General features: G+C 39.9%; 1 protein-coding gene across 1 annotated transcript in view; it reads right to left on the bottom strand.

Annotated features, from left to right (window-relative positions):
- Positions 1-21,349, bottom strand: part of HCRTR2 (hypocretin receptor 2) — a 144,965-nt gene extending 123,616 nt beyond the window's left edge. Inside the window, exon 1 of the mRNA XM_056116798.1 lies at positions 20,955-21,349. Coding sequence (XP_055972773.1) covers positions 20,955-21,177 — 223 coding nt within the window. The 5' untranslated portion in view covers positions 21,178-21,349. The remainder of the gene's footprint in view (positions 1-20,954) is intronic.
- Positions 21,350-21,693: the final 344 nt, after the last annotated feature.

Raw genomic sequence — 21,693 nt, 5'->3', positions numbered from 1 at the left:
ATTTGCAATGTCAAATATTTTATGAAAAGTGTAGGCAGCAATCTGTCCACCATGGATTAGCTGGAGTTTGCTAGAGTCTTACCTTTCTGTGTTGTTTCCATACAGATGACTAAGGATTTTTCAGTGAAAACTTTTATTCCTAAAATATGAGTGTGGACAAATCCTTGGAGTAGAGCTTTTATTATTTGTCTTAATCTCAATACATCCAGTATTTCACGAGCTTTATTATTATAGACAAAATCTTTTCACTTTTAAATTTAATATAATTTTACCCTCTACTCTGTGACCAGTTCCTGAAATTGATTGCTCGGTAAGTCTGCATCAATAGATTTAAATAAGAGCTCATCATTCTCCTGTTTTTTCTGTAATGGGACACTCTTTACTTTCATAGATACCCTATAACCCACCCATGAAATAGTGGTTTAATTGAATTTATTACATATATATATAGATTTTACATATGGTTTAAGAGTTACACAGTGATTATAGTGAGCAGGACATTCATTTTAATGCTAAAACAGTAACTTCATAGAGAAAATCATACATTAAAAATCATGGGAAAATATTTACAGTACCAATGCTATTTTTGTCATAATTATTCTCATTCTTTGTATTACCACAGGTAGTTCATTCTGTTGACTAATGTAATAATAGAACCAATATGTGTGTTGATAGCTGTTTTAAAATGTATACCTAAGCTTCATACTACAAAGATAATATTCGAGAAAATGTTTTGTGATTCCACAGCTTAATTCTTCCTTTTTCACCCGTAATTCCTCCAATTGGTCTTTTTTACTGTATTTTCCTTTGCTATTGTTTGCTTGCTGCCTAATTCCATTTCATAGCAAATTTTTATTCTTCTCTCTGTAGCTTTTTATTGACAAGGGGGTGCATATCTGATGTAACGGTATCTGGATTTCAACTTACTCACCATCAAATAATAAGGTGTTTACTTTAATTTTTTTTCTCTAAATGGGATTTCCATTTCAGAGTATTAGGACCCTACTTAATGCATAGATTCTAAAATAATCACCCCCCCCCGAAATTCTGAGTCAATGACTTAGGCAAGAATTCGTAACTATATTTAACTATTATGTTTCTTGGCTTTTGATTTATTTTTAAACGTTTTGTGATTTTTATTGTGGTCTAGGCAACCCAATTAATAGTGTTTTTGCTCAAACTTATGATATACAAAACTGCCGCCCTTGCACCATCACTAGAATGGCCAAGTCCCTCCACCACTAACTTAGTAATGACTACTCTGCACTTCCTTTTCCTCTCCACAATGGTAACCATGACTCTGTATTCAAAGTCTGAGAGTGCTCAATTATTTTAATTCGTGGTTCAGAGTGCTACATTTTAAAAGTTAAGAGAATATAGCGATGAAGATTTAAAATAAGATATCAAGTAAAATGGTCTGCAAGAAACAGAAGGAAATTACTCACTACGAATCTCTTTACATAGTGTTTCATATGTCTGGCGAACAGGAAAAACGATGGGAGAAAAGATATGCTATTGATATTAGCTTTAAATCTCAGTTTTCTTTCTCCTACTCTGATTTCCTAAATTACTTTATATTTTTAGAATATATAGAATCGAATACAAACATAAGTACAACAGAATACTACTCAGCAGCAAGAAAAGATGAAATCTTTCACCTGATGACAAGTTGGATGGAACTGGAAGGTATAATGCCAAGTGAGTAAGTCAGAAGGAGAATGAATAAGAAACACTGCATGGTACTACACATTTATGGAAGATAAAGAAACAATGAATGGGAATAAACGATGTCCAATTAAAAACAAATGTTGAGATTCTGCCAACAGGACTGAGGATGTAAATGGAAGAGGGTAGTGGGAGTGTTACTGGAACAAAAAGGGAGAAAAAGGGAGCTGGAGGCTAGATAGATCATACAGAGGGTTTACTCTTGCCCTGCATATGACTCACCTGGATTGGATCCATGGTCCCTGAGTGCTGCCAGTATCCCTGAGCACAGAGTCAGGAGTAAACCTTGAGCACCACTGGATGCGACCCATCCTCCCACCAAGACAAAAGAAAAGAAGAAACATAGAGAAAGTGCTAGAGTGAAGCTGGAAATCTAGTCATGAGTTTGGTACAATAACATTTATAAGCAAAAAACATGAGTAGTCATAGTATTGAAATCATGATACTACACTAAAATTTTTGATTAAAAATAAAAAAAGTCACCCTAACTTAGGAAAACTATATCCAAGTAAGAATGTCTGGAATCAAATTTTCATGATTTATTCTTTACTATTTTAAACCCACTCTTCCTCTAGAGGCCAGTAAATGGCACCACCATCTATTTAGGTAAAAAGGTAAAGGTAAAGGCCCTCCCGTTGATCGTCGATTTGCTCGAGCGGGCCCAGTAACGTCTCCATTGGAGACTTTGTTGTTACTGTGTCTGGCATATCGAATACTCTCGGTAGCTTGCCGGGCTCTCCGAGAGGGGCGGAGGAATCGAACTCGGGTCGGCCGTGTTGGCCGCTTGTAAGGCGAACGCCCTACCCGCTGTGCTATCGCTCCAGCCCCTGTGCTATCGCTCCAGCCCCTGTGCTATCGCTCCAGCCCCTGTGCTATCGCTCCAACCATCTATTTACTTGGAATAAAATATTGACTTCCCTCTTCTTCTGAAATCCATATGCAGCCCATCAGCAATTCTTTTTAGTCATACTGTCAAAATGTATTGAAGTATATCTACCTGCAAATTTCCTAGGAGAAGCATCATTATCTACTAGCATCATTTTCTATTACAAGCGTATAAGTATTTTTTTTACCCAATGAATTTATAACATTATAAAGAATTCTTTGTTACTCAGTAAACCCATTCAGAAATTTACATTCTCTTATGTATTTATTCCAGAAGACACAATGTAAGTAATTCTCGCCAAAACTCAATCAATCTTTGGTTATATGTTCATGAAAAAAAAGAATTGAGTACAGAAACAAATTCAATACAAATGCCAGATGAAGAGTTGCTTCCTACTGGGCAGCTACACATGAAATCATTAGAAATTCAAAGTCAAGGAGGCCAAATTTCTCATGCTATCTCTAGTCATAACACTTGATATACTATATTCTCTATGTATATTAAGAAATAGACAAATGAGGGCTGTATAAATAGCATAATGGCTAAAGCACTTGCTTTGCATGCAGTCAACCCATTTCTGTCCCTAGAAACTCATGCGGTCTTACCAGCCTGTGATCTGAGCACGAGCCAGGGGTAAGCTCTGAGAATACTCTCTGCTTCTGTAGAACAGATAAAATAATCACTATACTTTGACTAACTCCAAACAGCTATAATCAGAATTTTCTCTGTTTTTATGGTTTCCTACATTTGACGAATTTCTAATTTCCATTTCCAGTGTCACAATATTTGTACCATATTTTCACACTGACTTTCACTTCCTTGATGTTATCTTATAAATTACTTTTCTGAAGAGTTTCAACAGACTTCTGACTCATTTCCTAGTGTTTGGTTTTTCTTAACTTCAACCCCTTTTTACCATTATTCTAGTTTAGTTTTGCTTCGCTCAGATATATTTAAGCAAATTTTCTCTTTTTTTAATCAAAATTGTATTTTATTAAAATACCATGAATTACAAAACTCTTAGCTGGGTGTTTGTCATTTTGTTCACCAGTGTCAACTTCCCTCCACCAATGTAAAACAATTTGTCAAATAATTATTTTTGTTTGTTAACAAGCTCAGGGCTTGCTCCTGTCTCTGTGTTCAGAAATCACTTCCGGTGGTGTTTTGGGGACCATGTAGGGTGCCATGGATTGAACCCGGGTTGGCTTCACGCAAGGCAAGCTCCCTGCCTGCAGTACAATCTCTCTGATCCCCTCAAACTTTAAAAATCTAATTCACTATGATAGAAAACTGTAGACAAAACCGTAGTCAAAAACTACCAGCAAGGAATGTGACAGCAATGCAAATAATCAAAGATTAATTTTAAATCTATGGTACTTGAAAGTACCTGAAAGCTCAGGAAAGTGAATGTTTCATGAGAATTACTGAGTGCCTTTTCAAAATGATTATTTTTAAATCTGCAAGTTACTCTAACTTTATTTCTTCATCAACATAGGAGTAATTTCTTCTAATCTTCTTTGGAACTTCCAAAATAAATCTCACATGTCAATCTGTCTTAAAATATATTTTTCTTAGTAAAAATGCACTTCCCAAGACAAATCATATTTATGCAACTTTTGAGCTCTCCCTGAAATTATGTCAATATTTCCCCCATTGTCTGAAGATTTTAGTGTGTTCGAACACTTGACGCACATCCCTTGAATAATTCCGTAGTATAATGCTTCTGTGTTAGTCTCCCCCAGAAAATTGGAAATTCTTTGTATCTAAAACTTATTCCCCATTCACTTCTGTATTTCCTCCACAAAATGTAATAGAACAGATTGTATGTTGTGGGTGTTCAATAAATATTTGCTGAATGAAATAAGAAAAGGAAATAGCTCCAAATTCGATCAGCCCTAGAAAACCAGTGTGTAGTTTCAGGTCACTCTATTCTTTTGTGATGCTTTCGCTGCGACGGTTGAACTGAGCCCTTTATTTCTCAATGTGCCTTTTACCTCCATTTGAATGTCGGAGGCGTTTGCCTGATTTCAAACTAATATTTAAGAGGTATTGTTGTTCATTGTTGTCTGGGGCTTGAGCACTCAGAGAAATCTTATGAATGACTGTCTATCAGACAAATTCAGATTCAGATTTGATTCTGGCTACTGCTCCCTTCATCATCATTCTAGTCTCTCTGATCCAGCGATTAGGTATCACTGAAGCAATGCTGATGACCCACTGGAATTTAATTTTCTTTAGGTTGAGTTTGCTAGAAATTGGCATGAGAAGTTGTGTTGGTCTTAAATGATACACATCTTATTAACCAACTTGCTATTCACGCTAGCATAGTGATACTGTCAAAGAGGAAATGGAAAGGAAGAACAGAATACCGTATTTAATTATTTTTCAGAAATGAAGACATTAAGGGCTAATATGCAAAGCTATTTAAACAGCTAACAGAATACACAGCTCATTATTTAATGTCTCGAAAAGGTGAAAGTTAAAGATGAAATAAGATAGTGGTTGACCAAGACTTCTGTTGAAGAGCTATGTAATTAGGGTGACACAGCAACTTGCCAAAGCTAGCATATGCATTCTACTGTCATTCACTTAATTCACAATAGCATTAAATAAATATTGATAAAATTGATCAGTTGATCAAGGGTCTGTTAGAATTAACAATGCCTCCTTCTTTTCGCAATATTATAGTTGATTTTTAAATTTATAATGTAATGGTCATTTTAGGAAACTGGGTACCTGAGTTAGTCAAAGAGTTTATTATTTTCCCATTCAGCATCTAGAATTCTATTGTTACATTGTTCTTGAGTTCTAACTAAAATTATTTCTACATTTTCCCCATTGTCTGAACAATTTAGTGGATCAGAATTGGCATGACATTCCTAAAACTGAAATTTTGTGTGCATTCCTGAAATACCACAGACTCAGCTGGGTTAATGTGTGTTTTTGTTTGGCTTTTTTAATCATAGAAAGTATATGTCATAATAACATACAGTCTCACTTCTCTCACCTAATCTGGAATGGGCTAGTCAAATGTTTCCTTAGAATTTTAGGAAAAAAGGAAAGAACAGAACTATGAGGGTGAAGGATTTCAGCTATTTCAGAAATACAGCATGTTAATTGAAAGGAATTTGGAAGAGCTTCATTGATAAAAATTGTTTAAACTACCAGATAAAAATCTCATGTGCAATTTATGACAGTGGCATAATAATTTGAAGGTAATATTAAGGGTATCTCAATGCTAGAAAGAGACATACAAACTGCATGCCTTCAGTCATTGCTTCAGTCATAGTATAATAATTAGTGGTGGGTTCCTTAATATGTTAACCAAAACTGTCATAAGCTTATTTACATTATTGAGCTTTTCACTTTGTTGAATAGAAGACCCTTTAAACTTATAATAGCACTGTCTTAGCACTGTCTTCCCACTGTTCATCGGTTTGCTCACGCGGGCACCAGTAACGTCTCCATTGTGAGACTTGTTGTTACTGTTTTTGGCAAATCAAATACACCAAAATGGGGAGCTTGTCAGGCTCTGGTGTGCAGGCAGGATACTCTCAGTAGCTTGCCAGGTTCTCCAAGAGGGACAAGGAATCAAACCCGTGTCAGCCACATTACCTGCTGCGCTATTCAAATATATATTTAGAGCTAAATTACTCATTCCATTGCTTGTCTAAACTTTCATTTGGTAACTTAAATTGCTGTAAGTCTGGTACTATCTTGGCATTGGAAATACACCAAAGAGAAACTACAAGAGACCTCCTCTTATGGAATTTACATTTCAATTAAGGGAGATGACAACATTTACAAAATAGCAATATAATTTTAAATAGCAAAATTTTGTTGGGCAAAAAACTGAAAAAAAATAAAAATTGAGCTTTCATATAATCAACTCATCAATACCACTTCTGGTAATAGATCCCGGGGCTGGGGTACAAAAAAACACAATAGAAATAACATCTGCACCTGTATGTTCATTGCAGCACTGCTCACAATAGCCAGAATCTGGAAATAGTGCAAGTTCCCAAGAACAGACAACTGGTTAAAGAAACTTTGGTACATCTACACAATGGAATACTACCTAGCTGTTAGGAAAGATGAAGTCATGAAATTTGCTTATAAGTGAATGGTCATGGAGAGTATCATGCTAAGTGAAAATGAGTTAGAAAGAGAGGGGCAGGCATAGAATGACTGCACTCATTTGTGGAATATAAAATAACATAATATGAGACTGACACCAAAGGACAGTACAGACAAGGGCCAAGAAGATTGCTCCATAGTTGGAAGCCTACCCCATGAGTTGGGGGAAAAGGCAACTGGAATAGAGAAGGGATCACTAAGTCAATGACGGTTGGAGGGATTGTTCAGGATGGAAGATGTGTGCTGAAAGTAGATAAAGCACCAAGGGTGATAGCCATAATGCCCCAAAGTAGAGAGAGAGTATGGGGTAAATTGTCTGCCACGGAGGCAGGGCGAGGGCTGAAAAGGGGGGTATATTGGAGACACTGGTGGAGGAGAATGTGCACTGGTGGAGGTTGTGTATTTCATCATCATATGATTGAAACTCAAACATGAAAGCTTGTAACTCTATCTCATGGTGATTAAAAAGTAAATAAATAAATAAATAAATGAATAAAATGGGATGATACCGTAGTGCATAAGGAGAAAATGACTCAAACTGAGCCTTGTGTGACACCTTCTCTGTAGCTGTGACATGTGAATTAGGTAGAAACTAAGCCTTGAAAGGGTTGAGGAGGATTAGAAGCTTGACAATTCTAAAACAGAAATATCTTGAGTTTGTTCAAAGAAATTAAATTATGCTACAACGATCAGTCACCCAGGCATGTCCTTTTCACACGAACATTAATTCAAGCACTTACTCTCTCATCTCTAGTCTATACATATATTTTTTTCCTTCCCAATAGGTTAGTGCAATTACTCAGGGGATAGTTGAAACTATCCGTGATTTTGGGAAAGTCAAAGCTTTATATCCAATTTTAGCTTTTTTAATGTTTGAAAGTTAGTTTCCTCATCTTGTAGAAAATATACTGCATGAGTCATATCTTATTAGTCATATAAGACAACCCACAATGTCTGTATATGCACAAATTGCACAGGACCACACATACGCACGTTTACTTCATGTTTTAATTCATAACTTTTCCATGAGATGGTTTAGCCACTTATAGGTGATCCCTTGCAAGATTAATTGGCTAAATTTATAAGCTAGAATAATCTTTCTGACTTTTGGGAATCTATGAATCACTATCATTAGCTTTGATGACTTCAAAGAACTAAAATTTCTATGCTTTCCTATGACTAACACATAGATCGAACCCAAGCACACAAATGTCTCAATATTTATTTACTTCTTTTTGTTTCATCTGTTGTTATTTGTTAAATCGCTCTTGAGATATTTTAATTGGGGAATATTTGTTTTAAATATCCCAACAGGAGGGGAATAAGGTTTGTTTTGATAATAAAAAGCTACCTGACTCAGTTTCCCCTAATGATGAAATAATTTCATAATACTTAACCACACCTTCTTCTGTTGCAGAAAGATTAATACAAACTTTAGGCTTGAAGAAAGACAAGTTGGCTTCAAAATGGTGGTAAGAAAAAAGTGGTTATCTAACAAAGTGGATGACTCATCAAATTCATTCAGAATTTATGAGATAAATTATTATAAGCAGTGACTTTCTGACCCCATTTCTAGCAATGTAGTGATAAAATTAAGACTCCATATGGTTACAAGCCATGTGTCTTATAAATTCATTTTATAGTCACTGAATAAAAATTAAAAACAGCTAAAAGAGGAAAATATTTTAAGTTTTAATAACTGTCATGTCTCCGTTGCGTGCTAGAAATATCAAACATTAGTATACTAACCATGGTATTTGAAATTTTGAAGTGTTACCCTGCAAACCATACCAAAAATGTTTTCTGTCATTTTCAATGGACTGACCTGGTATCAATATAATATCTTTATTTATTGGTTGAATAATGTAAATAACTTTAGTGTAATCTTTCAAATGAGCATATTTTTAAAATTTACATGGAGTACAAATTTTTATTTCATTGGAAAATATTTAAAAGTGATCACAAAGATAAATTTGAGGTTTCTGCTAAGATTTCAGTATGAGGTTTCAGTACAAAGCCAAAACACGAAGACCCAATTGATGACTAGATAAAACAGTACCTCTTAAACTTTAAGGCTATTATTCCAAAATATCTCAGTGGAAAACTATTCAACAATGAGGAACACCAATAGTTATTATGATAAAAAGAGTCACAAATATATTTCATTAAAAATATCTAAAGTATTTTAAAATTGTTTAAAGAGAAATCACTTCCCAAATATAATCAACAAAAAAAAGCAATATTTTTCTATACTGTCATTTTGCTTTTTCTTTATTATCAGTTTTTTTCCTTTCCTTCTTTATACAGTATTTTAAAGCTTTCAAGAATAATTAGTTAGATCATTTTAATTGGACCTCTTATTCTTTTATTATGCTATTTTTCATTAAAATAGATTCTTTTTTGGTTTTTGAACCACACTCAACAGTACTTAGAGCTTACTCCCAGCTCTATGCTCGGAGATCACCCCTGGCAGAGAAAAAGGGGCAAGAGGCAGTGGAGAACCAAACCAAGTCAGGATACTACAAAGCAGACAGCGTATCCCCTGTACTGTATTTCCAGCTCCAAGACTGACTTTTTAAATAGGTTAAACACAGAAACCAAAGTCCAGCATGAAGATCCAGATGAATCCTTATCCCTTTGGATTTTATTTTCACATTATCTCAAGAATGCACTAATAAAAAAAGGAAACCAAAATAAAGGTTACACTCTCCTTACAAATATGTTAAATTTCTATGAACAATAGTGATTGGGCTGGAGAAATACTATAGTGATTAAGATGTATGTCTTGCAAGCAGAGAGTCTGGTTAGATTTCTGGAGTGACTTGGTTCCTTGTGTACTAGGACCCTTGTGTTGAAGAGCAGGCAAGAATTGCAGGAGGGGGGCTGGAGAGATAGCACAGCGGGTAGGGCGTTTGCCTTGCATGCAGCCGACCCGGGTTCGATTCCCAGCATCCCATATGGTTCCCTGAGCACCGCCAGGAGTAACTCCTGAGTGCAGAGCCAGAAGTAACCCCCGTGCACCGCCAGGTGTGACCCAAAAAGCAAAAAATAAATAAATAAATAAATAAATATTAAAAAAAGGATTGCAAGAGGGACCCCAGAATTCCTGATCGTTGCCTGGGAAACACCACCAGGTAAAAACACCCCAAAATAAACAAAATTCCCAGCCCAACACAAACCTCCACTGAGATACTTGTTTCTAGACCCTTCTGCACTTACATGGGGGCTAGCCAATTCTGAAACAGTCTCTCAGAGCCCCTACTATTTCACGCCTTTTTGATTTCACTCCTGTTGCTTCCTTTGCTTAGACCATCCTGGCCCCGATTCTACCCTCTCTCCTCTCTTCCCCCCACCTCACCCCAAGACACACACATTGGTTCAACTGAAATCCATGCATGAAAACTCAGCTCAGGTGCCATCTTCTTCTGGTGCGCTAGATGTCATTGAGTGTCCATTACTTCTTGTGTGTGTCTACCATGAACACCCATCTTTTATCCTTCATTGAGCACTTCTCACTTTCTGTTGTGATTTTGTGTCAAGATGTCCATCATTTCTACTTTAGCATAGATTCCTTGGCTTCTGTTCTCTGTACACCGGATCTCGAGCTCCGTAACTGGCACAAAGTCGACCCTATGTTATAAATTAATTTCATAGATTGAAATATGAAAGTGAATATGACAAATATGAAGTGGCTATAACAACTTTAACTAAATTTCCTTGTTATGAGCACATCGAAATTAAAAAAAATACATTCAAGTACTGTGGGTTGTTGTAAAATCTTATCACGCCGAAGGTTGTATGTTCACGGGCTCACTGGATGACACTGTTTCACCACCTGCGTTCGGTGCTCTTGAGCCACTGTGTGTGTGGCCTGGATCGGAACGGCTGTTGGCCAAGGGCAGACGGAAGAAAAAACGGGGGCCAGGCCGGTCTATATCAATAGTAGTTTATTCCAATCCTCTTCACTCCTGTCTTTCTCTGCCTCCTTCTCTCCTGGGCCCCAGTCTTGGAAGCTCTCTCCTTCTGGCTCTGACTCTGGATCTCTGGAGCCCGAGCTCTCTCACTTCTGACCCCTTTTCCGAGCTTACGTCTTAGTTTATATAGCAGTCACATAAGGCAGTGACATATATGTGGGTTGAATACTGACGAATCAACAAAGAGAGGTAAGACCACTCCTCCAGGAGATTAATCAAGGATAAAAATCTCATCTACAGAGATTACTTCAGATTACTAGGAGATCCGCCCAAGGGTGAGATCCCAACAAGGGTGTGTTCTTCCTTCAGTTAGTAATCTACTTAAATAGTTGTAATAAATCTACTTCTAATATTTCTAGCAATGCCATTCTGTATGAGCACAGTAAGAGATATAAATTTAGTTTGGTTCTTCCTGAGAACATCTCACTATACATTTCGCAGTCCTCAGGCCAGGTTAATCTTCCTAGCTCCAGCAGGGTCCTAGTCTCGTCGTTACTTACTTTTGGATCATGACAGCATTTGTCCATGATCATGCCCTCAACTTATAGTTGAGTATCGTGGCTCTTTGGCCTGGCCCATTTCGATGCCAGGGTAGCTCACTGCTTGCCCTGGGTCCATTCAGTCCCTCATCGGGACCCTGCTTTTGGGGTGCTAGGAACTAAGGGCAACTGAGTCAGGAAATCAGATGCCCAGGAGTAAATATTATTCGGAGTCAATCAACTCCCAAGTTACAAAGCATAATATTAACTGTCTTCCTGTGTCCACACAGAAAGGACATTGTTTACAAGTTCAGTGTTCTTAGATGGGTGTGACCTGACAAACCTAAGCTACCTGAGGAAGGACAAAAGAGTGTTATCCTACAGGGTGTCTTTGAGAGGACAGTATTCCATCATACTTATAGTCCTGCTTACAGCTCGAAGGTAAAACAATGTTTGAGCCAAATTATTATGGCTCGACTTGCTTTGAGGAAAGACAGAAGCTAGTATTTTTTTAGAGTACTCTTGGTTTGTTTTGGGTCTAGGGCCTCAACCAACTGTGTAGGGACCATTCTTGTTTCTGTGCTGAGGAGTGATTCCTGGTTGCTCGGGGGGAGGTGGGGCTTCAAATCAGGCTTGTGGGTGGCAGCAGACGCAACCATATGCAAGGCATGCAGTTCCCTCCTGTGTTATTTCTCCACTTCTCAACCAAGATAGTTTTACAGCTTATTATTTTAATTTTAGAGTATATATAAAATTTGTCCCCAATTCAAAAGCACAAAACATTAATTTTTAACACTGATTTAATTTTTTATTATTTTAAAAACAAGTTTTAATTTTTTGACATTGTGATTTATGATACCATCGGTGTTTTATCTATACAATATTCCAATACCATGCCTTCTTACAGAGTACCTCCCAACACACACACACACACACACACACCTATCAATCCAACCTCTCCTACCTGGTAAGCTGAGTTCCGTAAGCCATGAATTAGAAAGGGTCAGGAATTAGCGAGAAGATGAACTATAGCCCTGTCTCCAAGTCTGTCTCTAAGATGCTCTGTCTGTCTCTAAGATGTCAGAGTCTGTCTCTAAGATGCTCTATCTCCAAATCTGTCTCTAAGATGCTGTTGAGGTGGGGATGGTTACTGGGTGCTGTTGTAGTCATTTGAAGACTCAATTTTGTTGAAGGGTTTGCTTCCAGCATCTTACAGGTAACTGTTAGCACATCACATAACCCTTTTCTACTTCCAAGTACTCAATCTTTTATTTCAAAGTTGTTGTTTTAAAATAGGGGCTTCCCGCAGTGCTCTTAACTAGAACTGCTCCTGGCATTGTTCCACCTGGAATTTAGAGCTTGGTGGTTTAATGCCCGTCCATGTCCAGAGAATGTTCCCAGCGTGATGGGTTCACAGCCGCAAGTGTCACACCAGGCAGTTACTTGGGCATTGTAATGACGGGGGTGGGACTCAGGGCCTCTCCTCTGCTGGGCACGTGCTCTACAATATGAACTATCTCCCCTGCCCCTAAAAGTGATGACAAGCAAATTACATATTTTTTCGTTATGTTAGACCTACCTCTTAAGGGTTGTGAAAAAAACAAGCAATATATACAACAGTATCTTCAAAGAATAAAATATTACATATGAAATATTGTCCCTACATTAAAGATGCCAATGACAATTATCCTAAAACTTAATACAATATATCTTTGAACAGGTTTATAAGAAAACAAGTGAGAAAATCAATGCCATTTTGAATATATGTTCATTTATTTGATGAAGAGTTTATCTTTCATTCAGAATAAAGGTGACATGAATAAATTTAGTCTTAGAGGTGTCTAGTTAAAAGACTGGTCATATGCCTCATAGACATGGGGAAGTTATTTGCCAATTATTCATCAGCTCAAGGGTTAATATCCAATATATATAAAGCACTGATAAAACTATACAAAAGCAATCCAATCACATAAAATATGGGGAGAAGGGATGAACAGAAATTTCCTTAAAAATACATACAAATTGCCTATAGGATCTACTTCACTAATCATCAGGGAAATGGAAGTCCAAGCAACAATAAATTATTACCTCACACCACAAAGACTGGGGCACATTAAAAATAGCAAGGACAACTAGTGCTGGAGTGGATGCAATGAAAAACGGACCGCCATTTACTGCCGGTGGGAATGCCTACTGGCACGGCCTTTCTGGAAAACAATATGGATATTTCTCAAAACACTAGGAGTTGAGTTCCCATTTGACCTAGCAATTCTATTTCTTGGAACCTACCTCAAGGGTGCCAAGACAAGATGGAGAAAATACATGTACACTCCTTTATTCCTTGCAACACTGTCCACATAGGCAAAATCCAGAAACGATTTGTGTTAAAGAACAGATGACTGGATAAAGAAACTGAGGTTCATATACACAAATTAAATATTACTCATCCATAAGAAAAGGTAAAATTATGCAATTTGTTGCTATGTGGATGGCTCTGGATAATACCATACTGAGTGAAGTTAATTAGAGGGACAGAGACTGACACAAGAAACACAATAGTAGAATAACTAATGCTCAAAGGCAACAGAAACATCAACGCAAAGGAATACTATGCAGCTGTTAGAAAAGATGAAGTCATGAAATTCACATATAAGTGGATCAACACGGAGAGTATCATGTTAAGTGAAATGAGTCAGAGAGAGAGAGAGAGAGAGAGAGAGAGAGAGAGAGAGAGGAACAGACATGGAATGACTGCATTCATTTGTGGAATATAAAGTTACATAATGGGAGACTAACACCCAAAGATAACAGAGACAAGGGCCAGGAGGATTGCTCCATGGCTCGGAAGTGGGCCTCACATGCTTGGGGAAAAGGCAGCTGAGATCGAGAAGGGACCCCCAAGTAAATGATACTTGGAAGGCTCTCTCAGGATGGTAGGTGTGTGCTGAAAGTAGACTATGGACCGAACATGATGGCCACTTCGTACACATACTGCAAACCACAACACCCAAAAGGAGAGAGAGAGAGAGAGTAAGAGGGAATGAGCCTTCCACAGAGGTGTGGCAGGGGGGTTGGGGGGGTGGCAGAAGGGATACTGGAAACATTGGTAGTGGAGAATGGGCACTGGTGAAGGGATGGGTACTCAATCATTGTATGAGTGAACCGTAATCATGAAAGTTTGTAAATCTGTAACTATCTCACAGTGATTCATTAAAAAAAGGTAAAGTCAACAAAACAAAACAAAACAAAAACAGCAGAAACAAAGAACGTGAGGGCTGGTCTTCAGGAATTATCATGCAAATGGGGGGGGGGTACAAGCCAGGGGACGGGCCACAGCAAAGATAGAGGAAAGTGCTCGATCAGGAGATAGTGAGGGGACTGAAAGGTAGTAAGGTATTGTGCATGAAAATCTATTGGCAACAGAACTATACAAACCACAGGAGTTATTTAAAAAAAAATAAGAGTTATAAAATAAAGTGCCTGGTGGGTTGGAGGGAAAATGGGGCATAGGAGGAGGAATGTAGAGACTGGTTTCAGTATTGGTGCTGAAACACTGTATTCCTGAAATACTATCATGAGTAACTTTGTAATTCACAATGACTTGATAAAGTAACAATAAAGGACTGGTCATACGTGCTGTGTATTTCAACCAAAGTATCTCAGCATTTCCACTGGCAATGTACAAAATTCACTTCATAATGGAGTATTAAGTTAATGCTATTGAGTTTAATAGTATTAAAATTGAATAGTATTAAATGAGTTAATAGTATTGAGTTTAAATGGTTATAAGCTCTTTGGGCTTATGACTATTTTGTTCAAAACTATTTTGTGATTATACATATAAATTGATTTAATCAGTCAAATTGGTAGAAACTTGTGTTTTAAATTAACAGTAATTACACCAGAAATTTTTAAAAAAGCAAGATTAAGTTTGAAAGCAAAAGAGGCAGAAAAAGCATCAGTAAACTCTCCAGATAGGAAATGTTCAGGACCTGTTTTAAGTTGTAAGTAAAGACAACACTCTGATAACAAATAATCCTTGGCCACAGCTTTGTAATTTATGCACGAGGTCACTCCCCCTTTACAAGCAGAAGCATTTTTGGCAGTACCTGTTTTACCTTGAAACTCTCTCTTATAAAGCAACCCTAGGCTGACCTTCATTAGTTTATCAAATGAGCTCATCCCCATGGCTGTAGAACTGTGGACGATTAGAGAAATAGCCTGGCAATATTCCAGAACAATTCCATAAATCATCTAGAGGGTACAACTAAGTCTAATTTCAATTCTCTTTTCTTCTGTGTTTCTTGGTCAGAATTAGAAAGTGGCGAGGATGACAGGATGAAGTCATGGAACACAGGTGAGCCAGGGAGATGGAGAAGTCAGTATTTGAAACTCAGTGCTCTTACTACCCAACCAAACTTTAGAACAAGTTGAAAGTCATTTTAAATTTTATTTACCTCTTTTGTGAACAAGCAGTCAACGCCATTAGTCATTTATTGTAAACATCAACGAAATGCATATATTCGATGTAGACACTAACATTCATAAAAAGGCACAGCTACTCAAGAAATATACTTTATTTTCCTGCAAAATGTGAAAAACCGAAGATGGATATTTGATTCACCCATAATATACTACTACTGAACCACGCTGTGAGCTACTGCTTAACTCCTAAAGGCACAGGCAATGTTAAATGCTACAAGAGGGAAGAAGAAAAGACCTTCTTCCACCAGTGAAATAGCACCAATGGTAGAATGTAAAGGAGGAACTAAGAATTCAGGGAACTGGAAATGAAATAGTGAGAATATCAGGATTTGCAAATATACTTAAAACACAATATAATGAAAATTCGGATAAAAATTCAGGAATAATCGAGGCTGCAATGTTGTACTTGAGTGCGTTATTTGACCTCTTTTGAAATTGGCATTCTTTTCAATATTTCACTTTCCTTATGCTTTCCTTTCAAATAAAGACAAGCTGCAGTGTATTTAAATGATCAGTAGAACATATTACTATTGCCTCTCCATGATAAATGTTGTCTGGGAGACAGCCTTTAATCAAAGTTATTACTATAATTCTATTCAAAAAATAATTTATTCTACTAAATAAAGCAAATAAGCATGATTTTTAATTAAAATGTTCAATATATTATATTCTGATATACATTTTTGCATTCTATAATTTCAAAGTTTACTTGTGAATATCACCTTTTATTACTCATGATTTGGCTGAGATGAATAATATAAAGTTCTTTCTGCTCTTCTTATGTAGAAAAGTTTAATAAATACCCACCAATCTGAATTAGACACTAGGAAAAGCAGAAATGTTCTTAGACTGTGGAGTAACTGAAACATTCAACTCTGCATTTCCATAATCATTTTCATAAATAAAATTAGACCTTTAAAACAGCACTTCATTACAGATATACACCCCAACCTTACCACCCGTCCAACATTATCTCTCACTGCAGTTTCCTTGAAGCATTGACAATGTACCTTAACTAAATTTAATTGTTAAATTAACTTGTTACCTACTTCCTCACCCTTTCTCTAATTCTCCCTCTCTTCCTCTCTCCCTCTTTCTCTGTCCATTCATCTCTCCTTCTTTCTGACTTCCCTTACTCTCTTTCTGATTATAATATCAATATAAATGGATCAGCCAACCCACAACTCAAACACTCTTGATTTCAGCAGTTATGTGAAAGCATTAAACTCCTGATGGGGGAATGTTGGGGGATGAAGCCAGTATGAAGAAGGAGAGTAACACAGGCCAACACCATTTTACTAAAAGCCTTCAGAAAAACACCGCAGTGAGGAAAAAGAGCAACCCTATTTCACTAATACCTTTTTAGTAGAACCCTCAATTGAGGAGAAGAGCTGGAGCAGAAAAAAGCTACTAATTCTGGAGGGAGAAGACGATTGCAAACCTCATCAGAGAGCTATTTTAATAGCCGGAGAAAAAGGACAGAAATGGGTATTCAGTATCTTCTTTGTGGCAGGAAGTAGCAAGCATGTCTACATGTGTTTAAATGCTTGCATACCTTTATATGCTATTCTTCAACCTTCACAGGGGTTCTACAAAGTAGGTATCATCATCCTTTAACTTTCAATTGTAAAACTACTTGGAGACTTCAATAACTTATTAACATTCCACAAGAAGTAAAGCACAGTAGGAGTGATATCATTGGTGAAATGGTCTCACTTCTCATTGGAAAAGTGATAGGGAATTAATGAGGAAGTATTGACAGTAAAAGGGAAGTATTAACTTCAAGTTAAAATCATGTTATCTTTGAATGCTGAAATATGGGAAGTATAGAATTTCTCATTTCCTCCAGATATTTAGGGTTTAAACTAGAACACATCTTTCTATCCAATTTCAGCTAAAAGGAATAAAGAAGAATTGCACCAAGTATATTCCTTTGGGTGTCCTTTTGAGACAAGCATTTGCATACATTTATCCTTAAAACATGTTTTAAAATTTCAAACATTTCTCAAAAATCACAACTTGAGTAGTTATATCTACTCGGTTATAGTGCATGATATACATAGGATAGATTATAGGTTATTTGTGGCATAACTTTGAAGATCCTGAATAATTCTTTACAATGTTTTTCTTCCCAGTACTTAAAATTCTCCATATATGCACCAATATGTAGTCTATAAGGATATATATAGTTATAAAACCATGGAGAGTAATTCTTGCCTTAATTCGACTGGCTGTAACATTTTCCACAAAACCACTTGCCATATCTGGAGGAAAGCCTCTGAGATGACTGGGGATTTATGAGAAAGGGACTTGTGGGGGAAGGAAGAGTTGCTAATGACGAAGACATTTTCATTCTTCTCAGGACATGTCATTTTACTTCATTTACTAATAGAATGCTGTGGAGTGACACTGCTGGTGACATTATATTTGCATGTTCAGCAAAGCTGAGATTTTCCTACTAGCCAGGGGCACGAAAGTGCAAGTAGAGCATGGATGGACCTGAAGGGTCAGTGGCCATGTCTGCTGTTTACAAGGTGGCAGCCCACCTTCCTACTCCATAATGTTGCCGCTTTATCTTACATGAATAATGTGATTTTTTGTCCTGCCAATCTCTGCATAGCATTACTTATACCACAGGGGCAAAAAAACAATTCTCAATCTAATCTGTTTTGCAAATTTGACAGGGACATCAAAGAGCAGGAATCTGTCTGTGAGAAATGACACTGCTCATTTGTTTAAATGTCAAACTTAAACCTCATCAACTCTTAGGGAACATGTCAGTAAAAATGAATTTCAGTTCAGCTACAGAGGATTTCCAGAGGGTTTCAGTGTCATTCAGTCTTGAGGAAAATAGTTGTCAGTATCTTAGAGCAAAATGCTTTGAGCAAATCTTCTGAAGTTGAGTGAAATTGGGCATTTCAGCACCTGGCGTTATGGACAATGCTCTCTCTTCCTTGCTATTTTCATAAAAGTACTATCTTATTAAATTAAATTAAGAAATTAAATTTCCTTTAAAATTTCTTCTCATTTTTTAGTTGCATATCTCACTGTGATTCAGTGTTTCTTTCTTGACACTAAATGCCAACCTAGCTAACACGTACCCTTGATTCTAGCCAACATGTACTCCTAAAGTATGCAAACCTCTCAATACTATGTACCACACTATGTATCTGGGCAAAGGCAAAAGGGCATAGCAGCAAAGAGGACCAAATTTGGTCATGGAGATTAAGTTGGAAATAAAGACTGGGAAATAGTTTGAATTGTAGCTTTCCCTGGACACAAAGTCCACAATTTTACTGCAATGCAATAATGATCATCTCTGGCGAGGTTCTCATCGTGAATGGCAGAACTACCAGCCCTGTGGCAGTTAACAGCAGTCACAGTGCAGGAGAAAGGGAAGCGCATTTAATGGGCTTGCAGAAAATCAGTGACAAAACACTGTTTTCTAGGTGCTTTCTAACTCTGACATATCAACGAAGAATTTTGGGTCTGAGATCAGAAAGATAGAGCTCTAAGTCATAAATCACACTTTGTAATGTTATTTCATGTCTAGAATCTGCTTATTCTGTCAAAGGTGGCTTATTTTGTGGCTTAAGTGAGAAAGTAACTGTAAAGGGCTCTGACATCAATGTGCATTCAATCCGGGTTGAAGTATTATTAAAAGCTGGTAGAATGAAGAAGAATGTCCTGCTGTGGCCATATGTCTCGATAGACGGATGGATGACAAAAGGGAAAAGAAGAAAGTCGTAATTAATAATAAACCTGTCATTATACTGAGGAGTTCTGACACGCATTTCACTCTCATTGTCCTATCTGCATCTTTCAGGGTGTGTTTACAAAATCACAGGAGAGGAAAAGCAGCTTGAAACATATAACACAAGTGCAAACCAAGTCCTGAGAAAATTGTTCAATCTCTTATGAAATAAGAATCAACCAATTCTGGGCAGGATTCCTGCCAGTCACATGCTAAACTACTCTGCCTGCCGAATGGCTCAGGTACTTCAAATCCTCCCCAGACAGACACACATGAGAGAGAACCGGGGGGGAATCATGCCAGTGCTGAGTTCTTGATGAGTTCTTTATCTTCCCCATTTCAGCACCAATACTTCCTTGCTGGCCCTAAGCCTCTGAGATCTACCCGAACACACCTCCTGCATCTCCCCTTTGTGTCATGGAAAAGCCAGAGCCGCTGTGACAGACCCTCCCTTCTCCTCCTGCGGGTTCCAGTGCTCTCCACACTGCCCCCTGCGTTTCCAGCGTCGCCCGCTCTCCATTCATCCAGGTGCAGGCGTTTCCATTCACAACTCCTGGGGCCTCCCCTGCCTGCCTCCTGTCTCCCTCGCTCCTCCCGGGAGTGGCTGCCCGGGGACCCCGATAACGGCCAGCTCCCGACCCCCGCCCCACCGCAGACACCAGTTAAGAGGTGGGCGCATGGAAACCTGGGTGGACGATTGATTGGAACGGGCTGGCCTTCCACTTGAGCGCATCTTTCGGAAGGAAAAGAGAATCCTCCTGGCTGCAAGAACTGCCGGAGTCGGGGAGGGAGACGGTTCCTGGGGGAGCCTCTGGGTGCCCCAGGGGGTGGATGAATGAAATGACCGAGCGACTGCGTTTCCCCGGTACTTTGCTCCGCCTGGCCCCTCGTCCCCTAGCGGACCACCTCCCTAGGTCACAGCCCACCCGAGCCTGCCCTTCCTCGCCCCCGCCCTCCCCAGACACCTCGGGCGGCCGAGTGCGCTCGCTCTACGCGCTGGCCCTGGACCCCGAGGCTGACCCTGCCCGGGCGCGCCCTGGATGCCCCATCCCCTCCGGGCTGCCAGAACCAACAACTGCGAGGAGTCGGAGGCTTGGTCTGGGGTGTGAAATCAGAAAACTTTTTCCGTTTTTGTGTGAAGCGGAACCCCACGCCGAGAGCTGTGATTCTTCCGTTTGCATCCCGGGGTCTCCAGGACCCCCGAAGTTGGGGCGCCGTGGAGCGCGGGCTGCATCCCGGGGGCCTCCAGGGTCCCAGGAACTGGGGGCGCAGGGGCGTGCGGGCTGCATCCCGGGGTCTCCAGGACCCCGAAGCTGGGGGGCGCGCGGGCTTCACCCCGGGGGTCTGCAGGGCCCCCGAAGGCTCAAAGCTGGGGCGCGCGGGCTGCGTCCCGCGGGTCCGCAGGGTCCCCGTAGCCAAGGCGCAGGGGCGCGCGGGCCGGTGGTCCGCGGGGTCCCCGGGTGTCGGGACCGACCTGCGGGGGCCGGGCCGTCGGGACCCCCGGCGGCACTCACCCAGCACGTTCCCGACGAGGGCCACCACGAACACGATGATGTAGCCGGCGATCAGGACCCACTCGTACTCCTTGGGGTGCAGGTACTCCCTCCACAGGTAGCGCAGGAATTCCTCGTCGTCATAGTCGCTGGGGCTGGCGAAGGGCCCCCGAGTCGCGTTCAGCTCCGCGGCGGATGACCAGTTGAGACAAGGGGGGGAGTCCTCCGAGTCCGGGCCGGACATCACGGGCGTCCGTCCGGGTCAGCGCGGCGCCGCAAGCTCCTCTAGCCCTGCCCCATGGGCAGCGGAACCCGGGTGCCGAGCTGCCGAGCAGAAAATGACGTGAAAAGTTCCCGGACCAATGCCTGGGTGCTCCGCGCCGGGCACCCTCCTGCCGGTGCCAGGGAGACTCCGCGCCGGGCACCCTCCTGCCAGTGCCTTGGAGACTCCGCGCCGCCGGGCACCCTCCTGCCAGGGAGCTTCCGCGCCGGGCACCCTCCTGCCAGGGCCAGGGAGCTTCCGCGCCGGGCACCCTCCTGCCAGGGCCAGGGAGACTCCGCGCCGGGCACCCTCCTGTGCATGCAGCAGCTGGAGGTCCAGACACCGGGCGCTGTAGGCGGCGGCAAGGACACCCCGAGCCGGCTCAGCCCCAGCCCAGAGACTCTCATTCCAGCACTGAGCCTGCAAGCCGTGTGTGTGCAGGGGCGGGGGGATGAGGGCGCAGGGTGCAGACAGGATTTGAACCTGTTTCTTAGTGCG

Source organism: Sorex fumeus, unplaced genomic scaffold, assembly GCF_029834395.1.
Source record: "Sorex fumeus unplaced genomic scaffold, SorFum_2.1 ptg000033l, whole genome shotgun sequence".
Lineage (NCBI taxonomy): Eukaryota > Metazoa > Chordata > Mammalia > Eulipotyphla > Soricidae > Sorex > Sorex fumeus.
The sequence above is the reverse complement of the archived record's forward strand: the minus strand, read 5'-3'. Positions and strand labels throughout refer to the sequence as shown.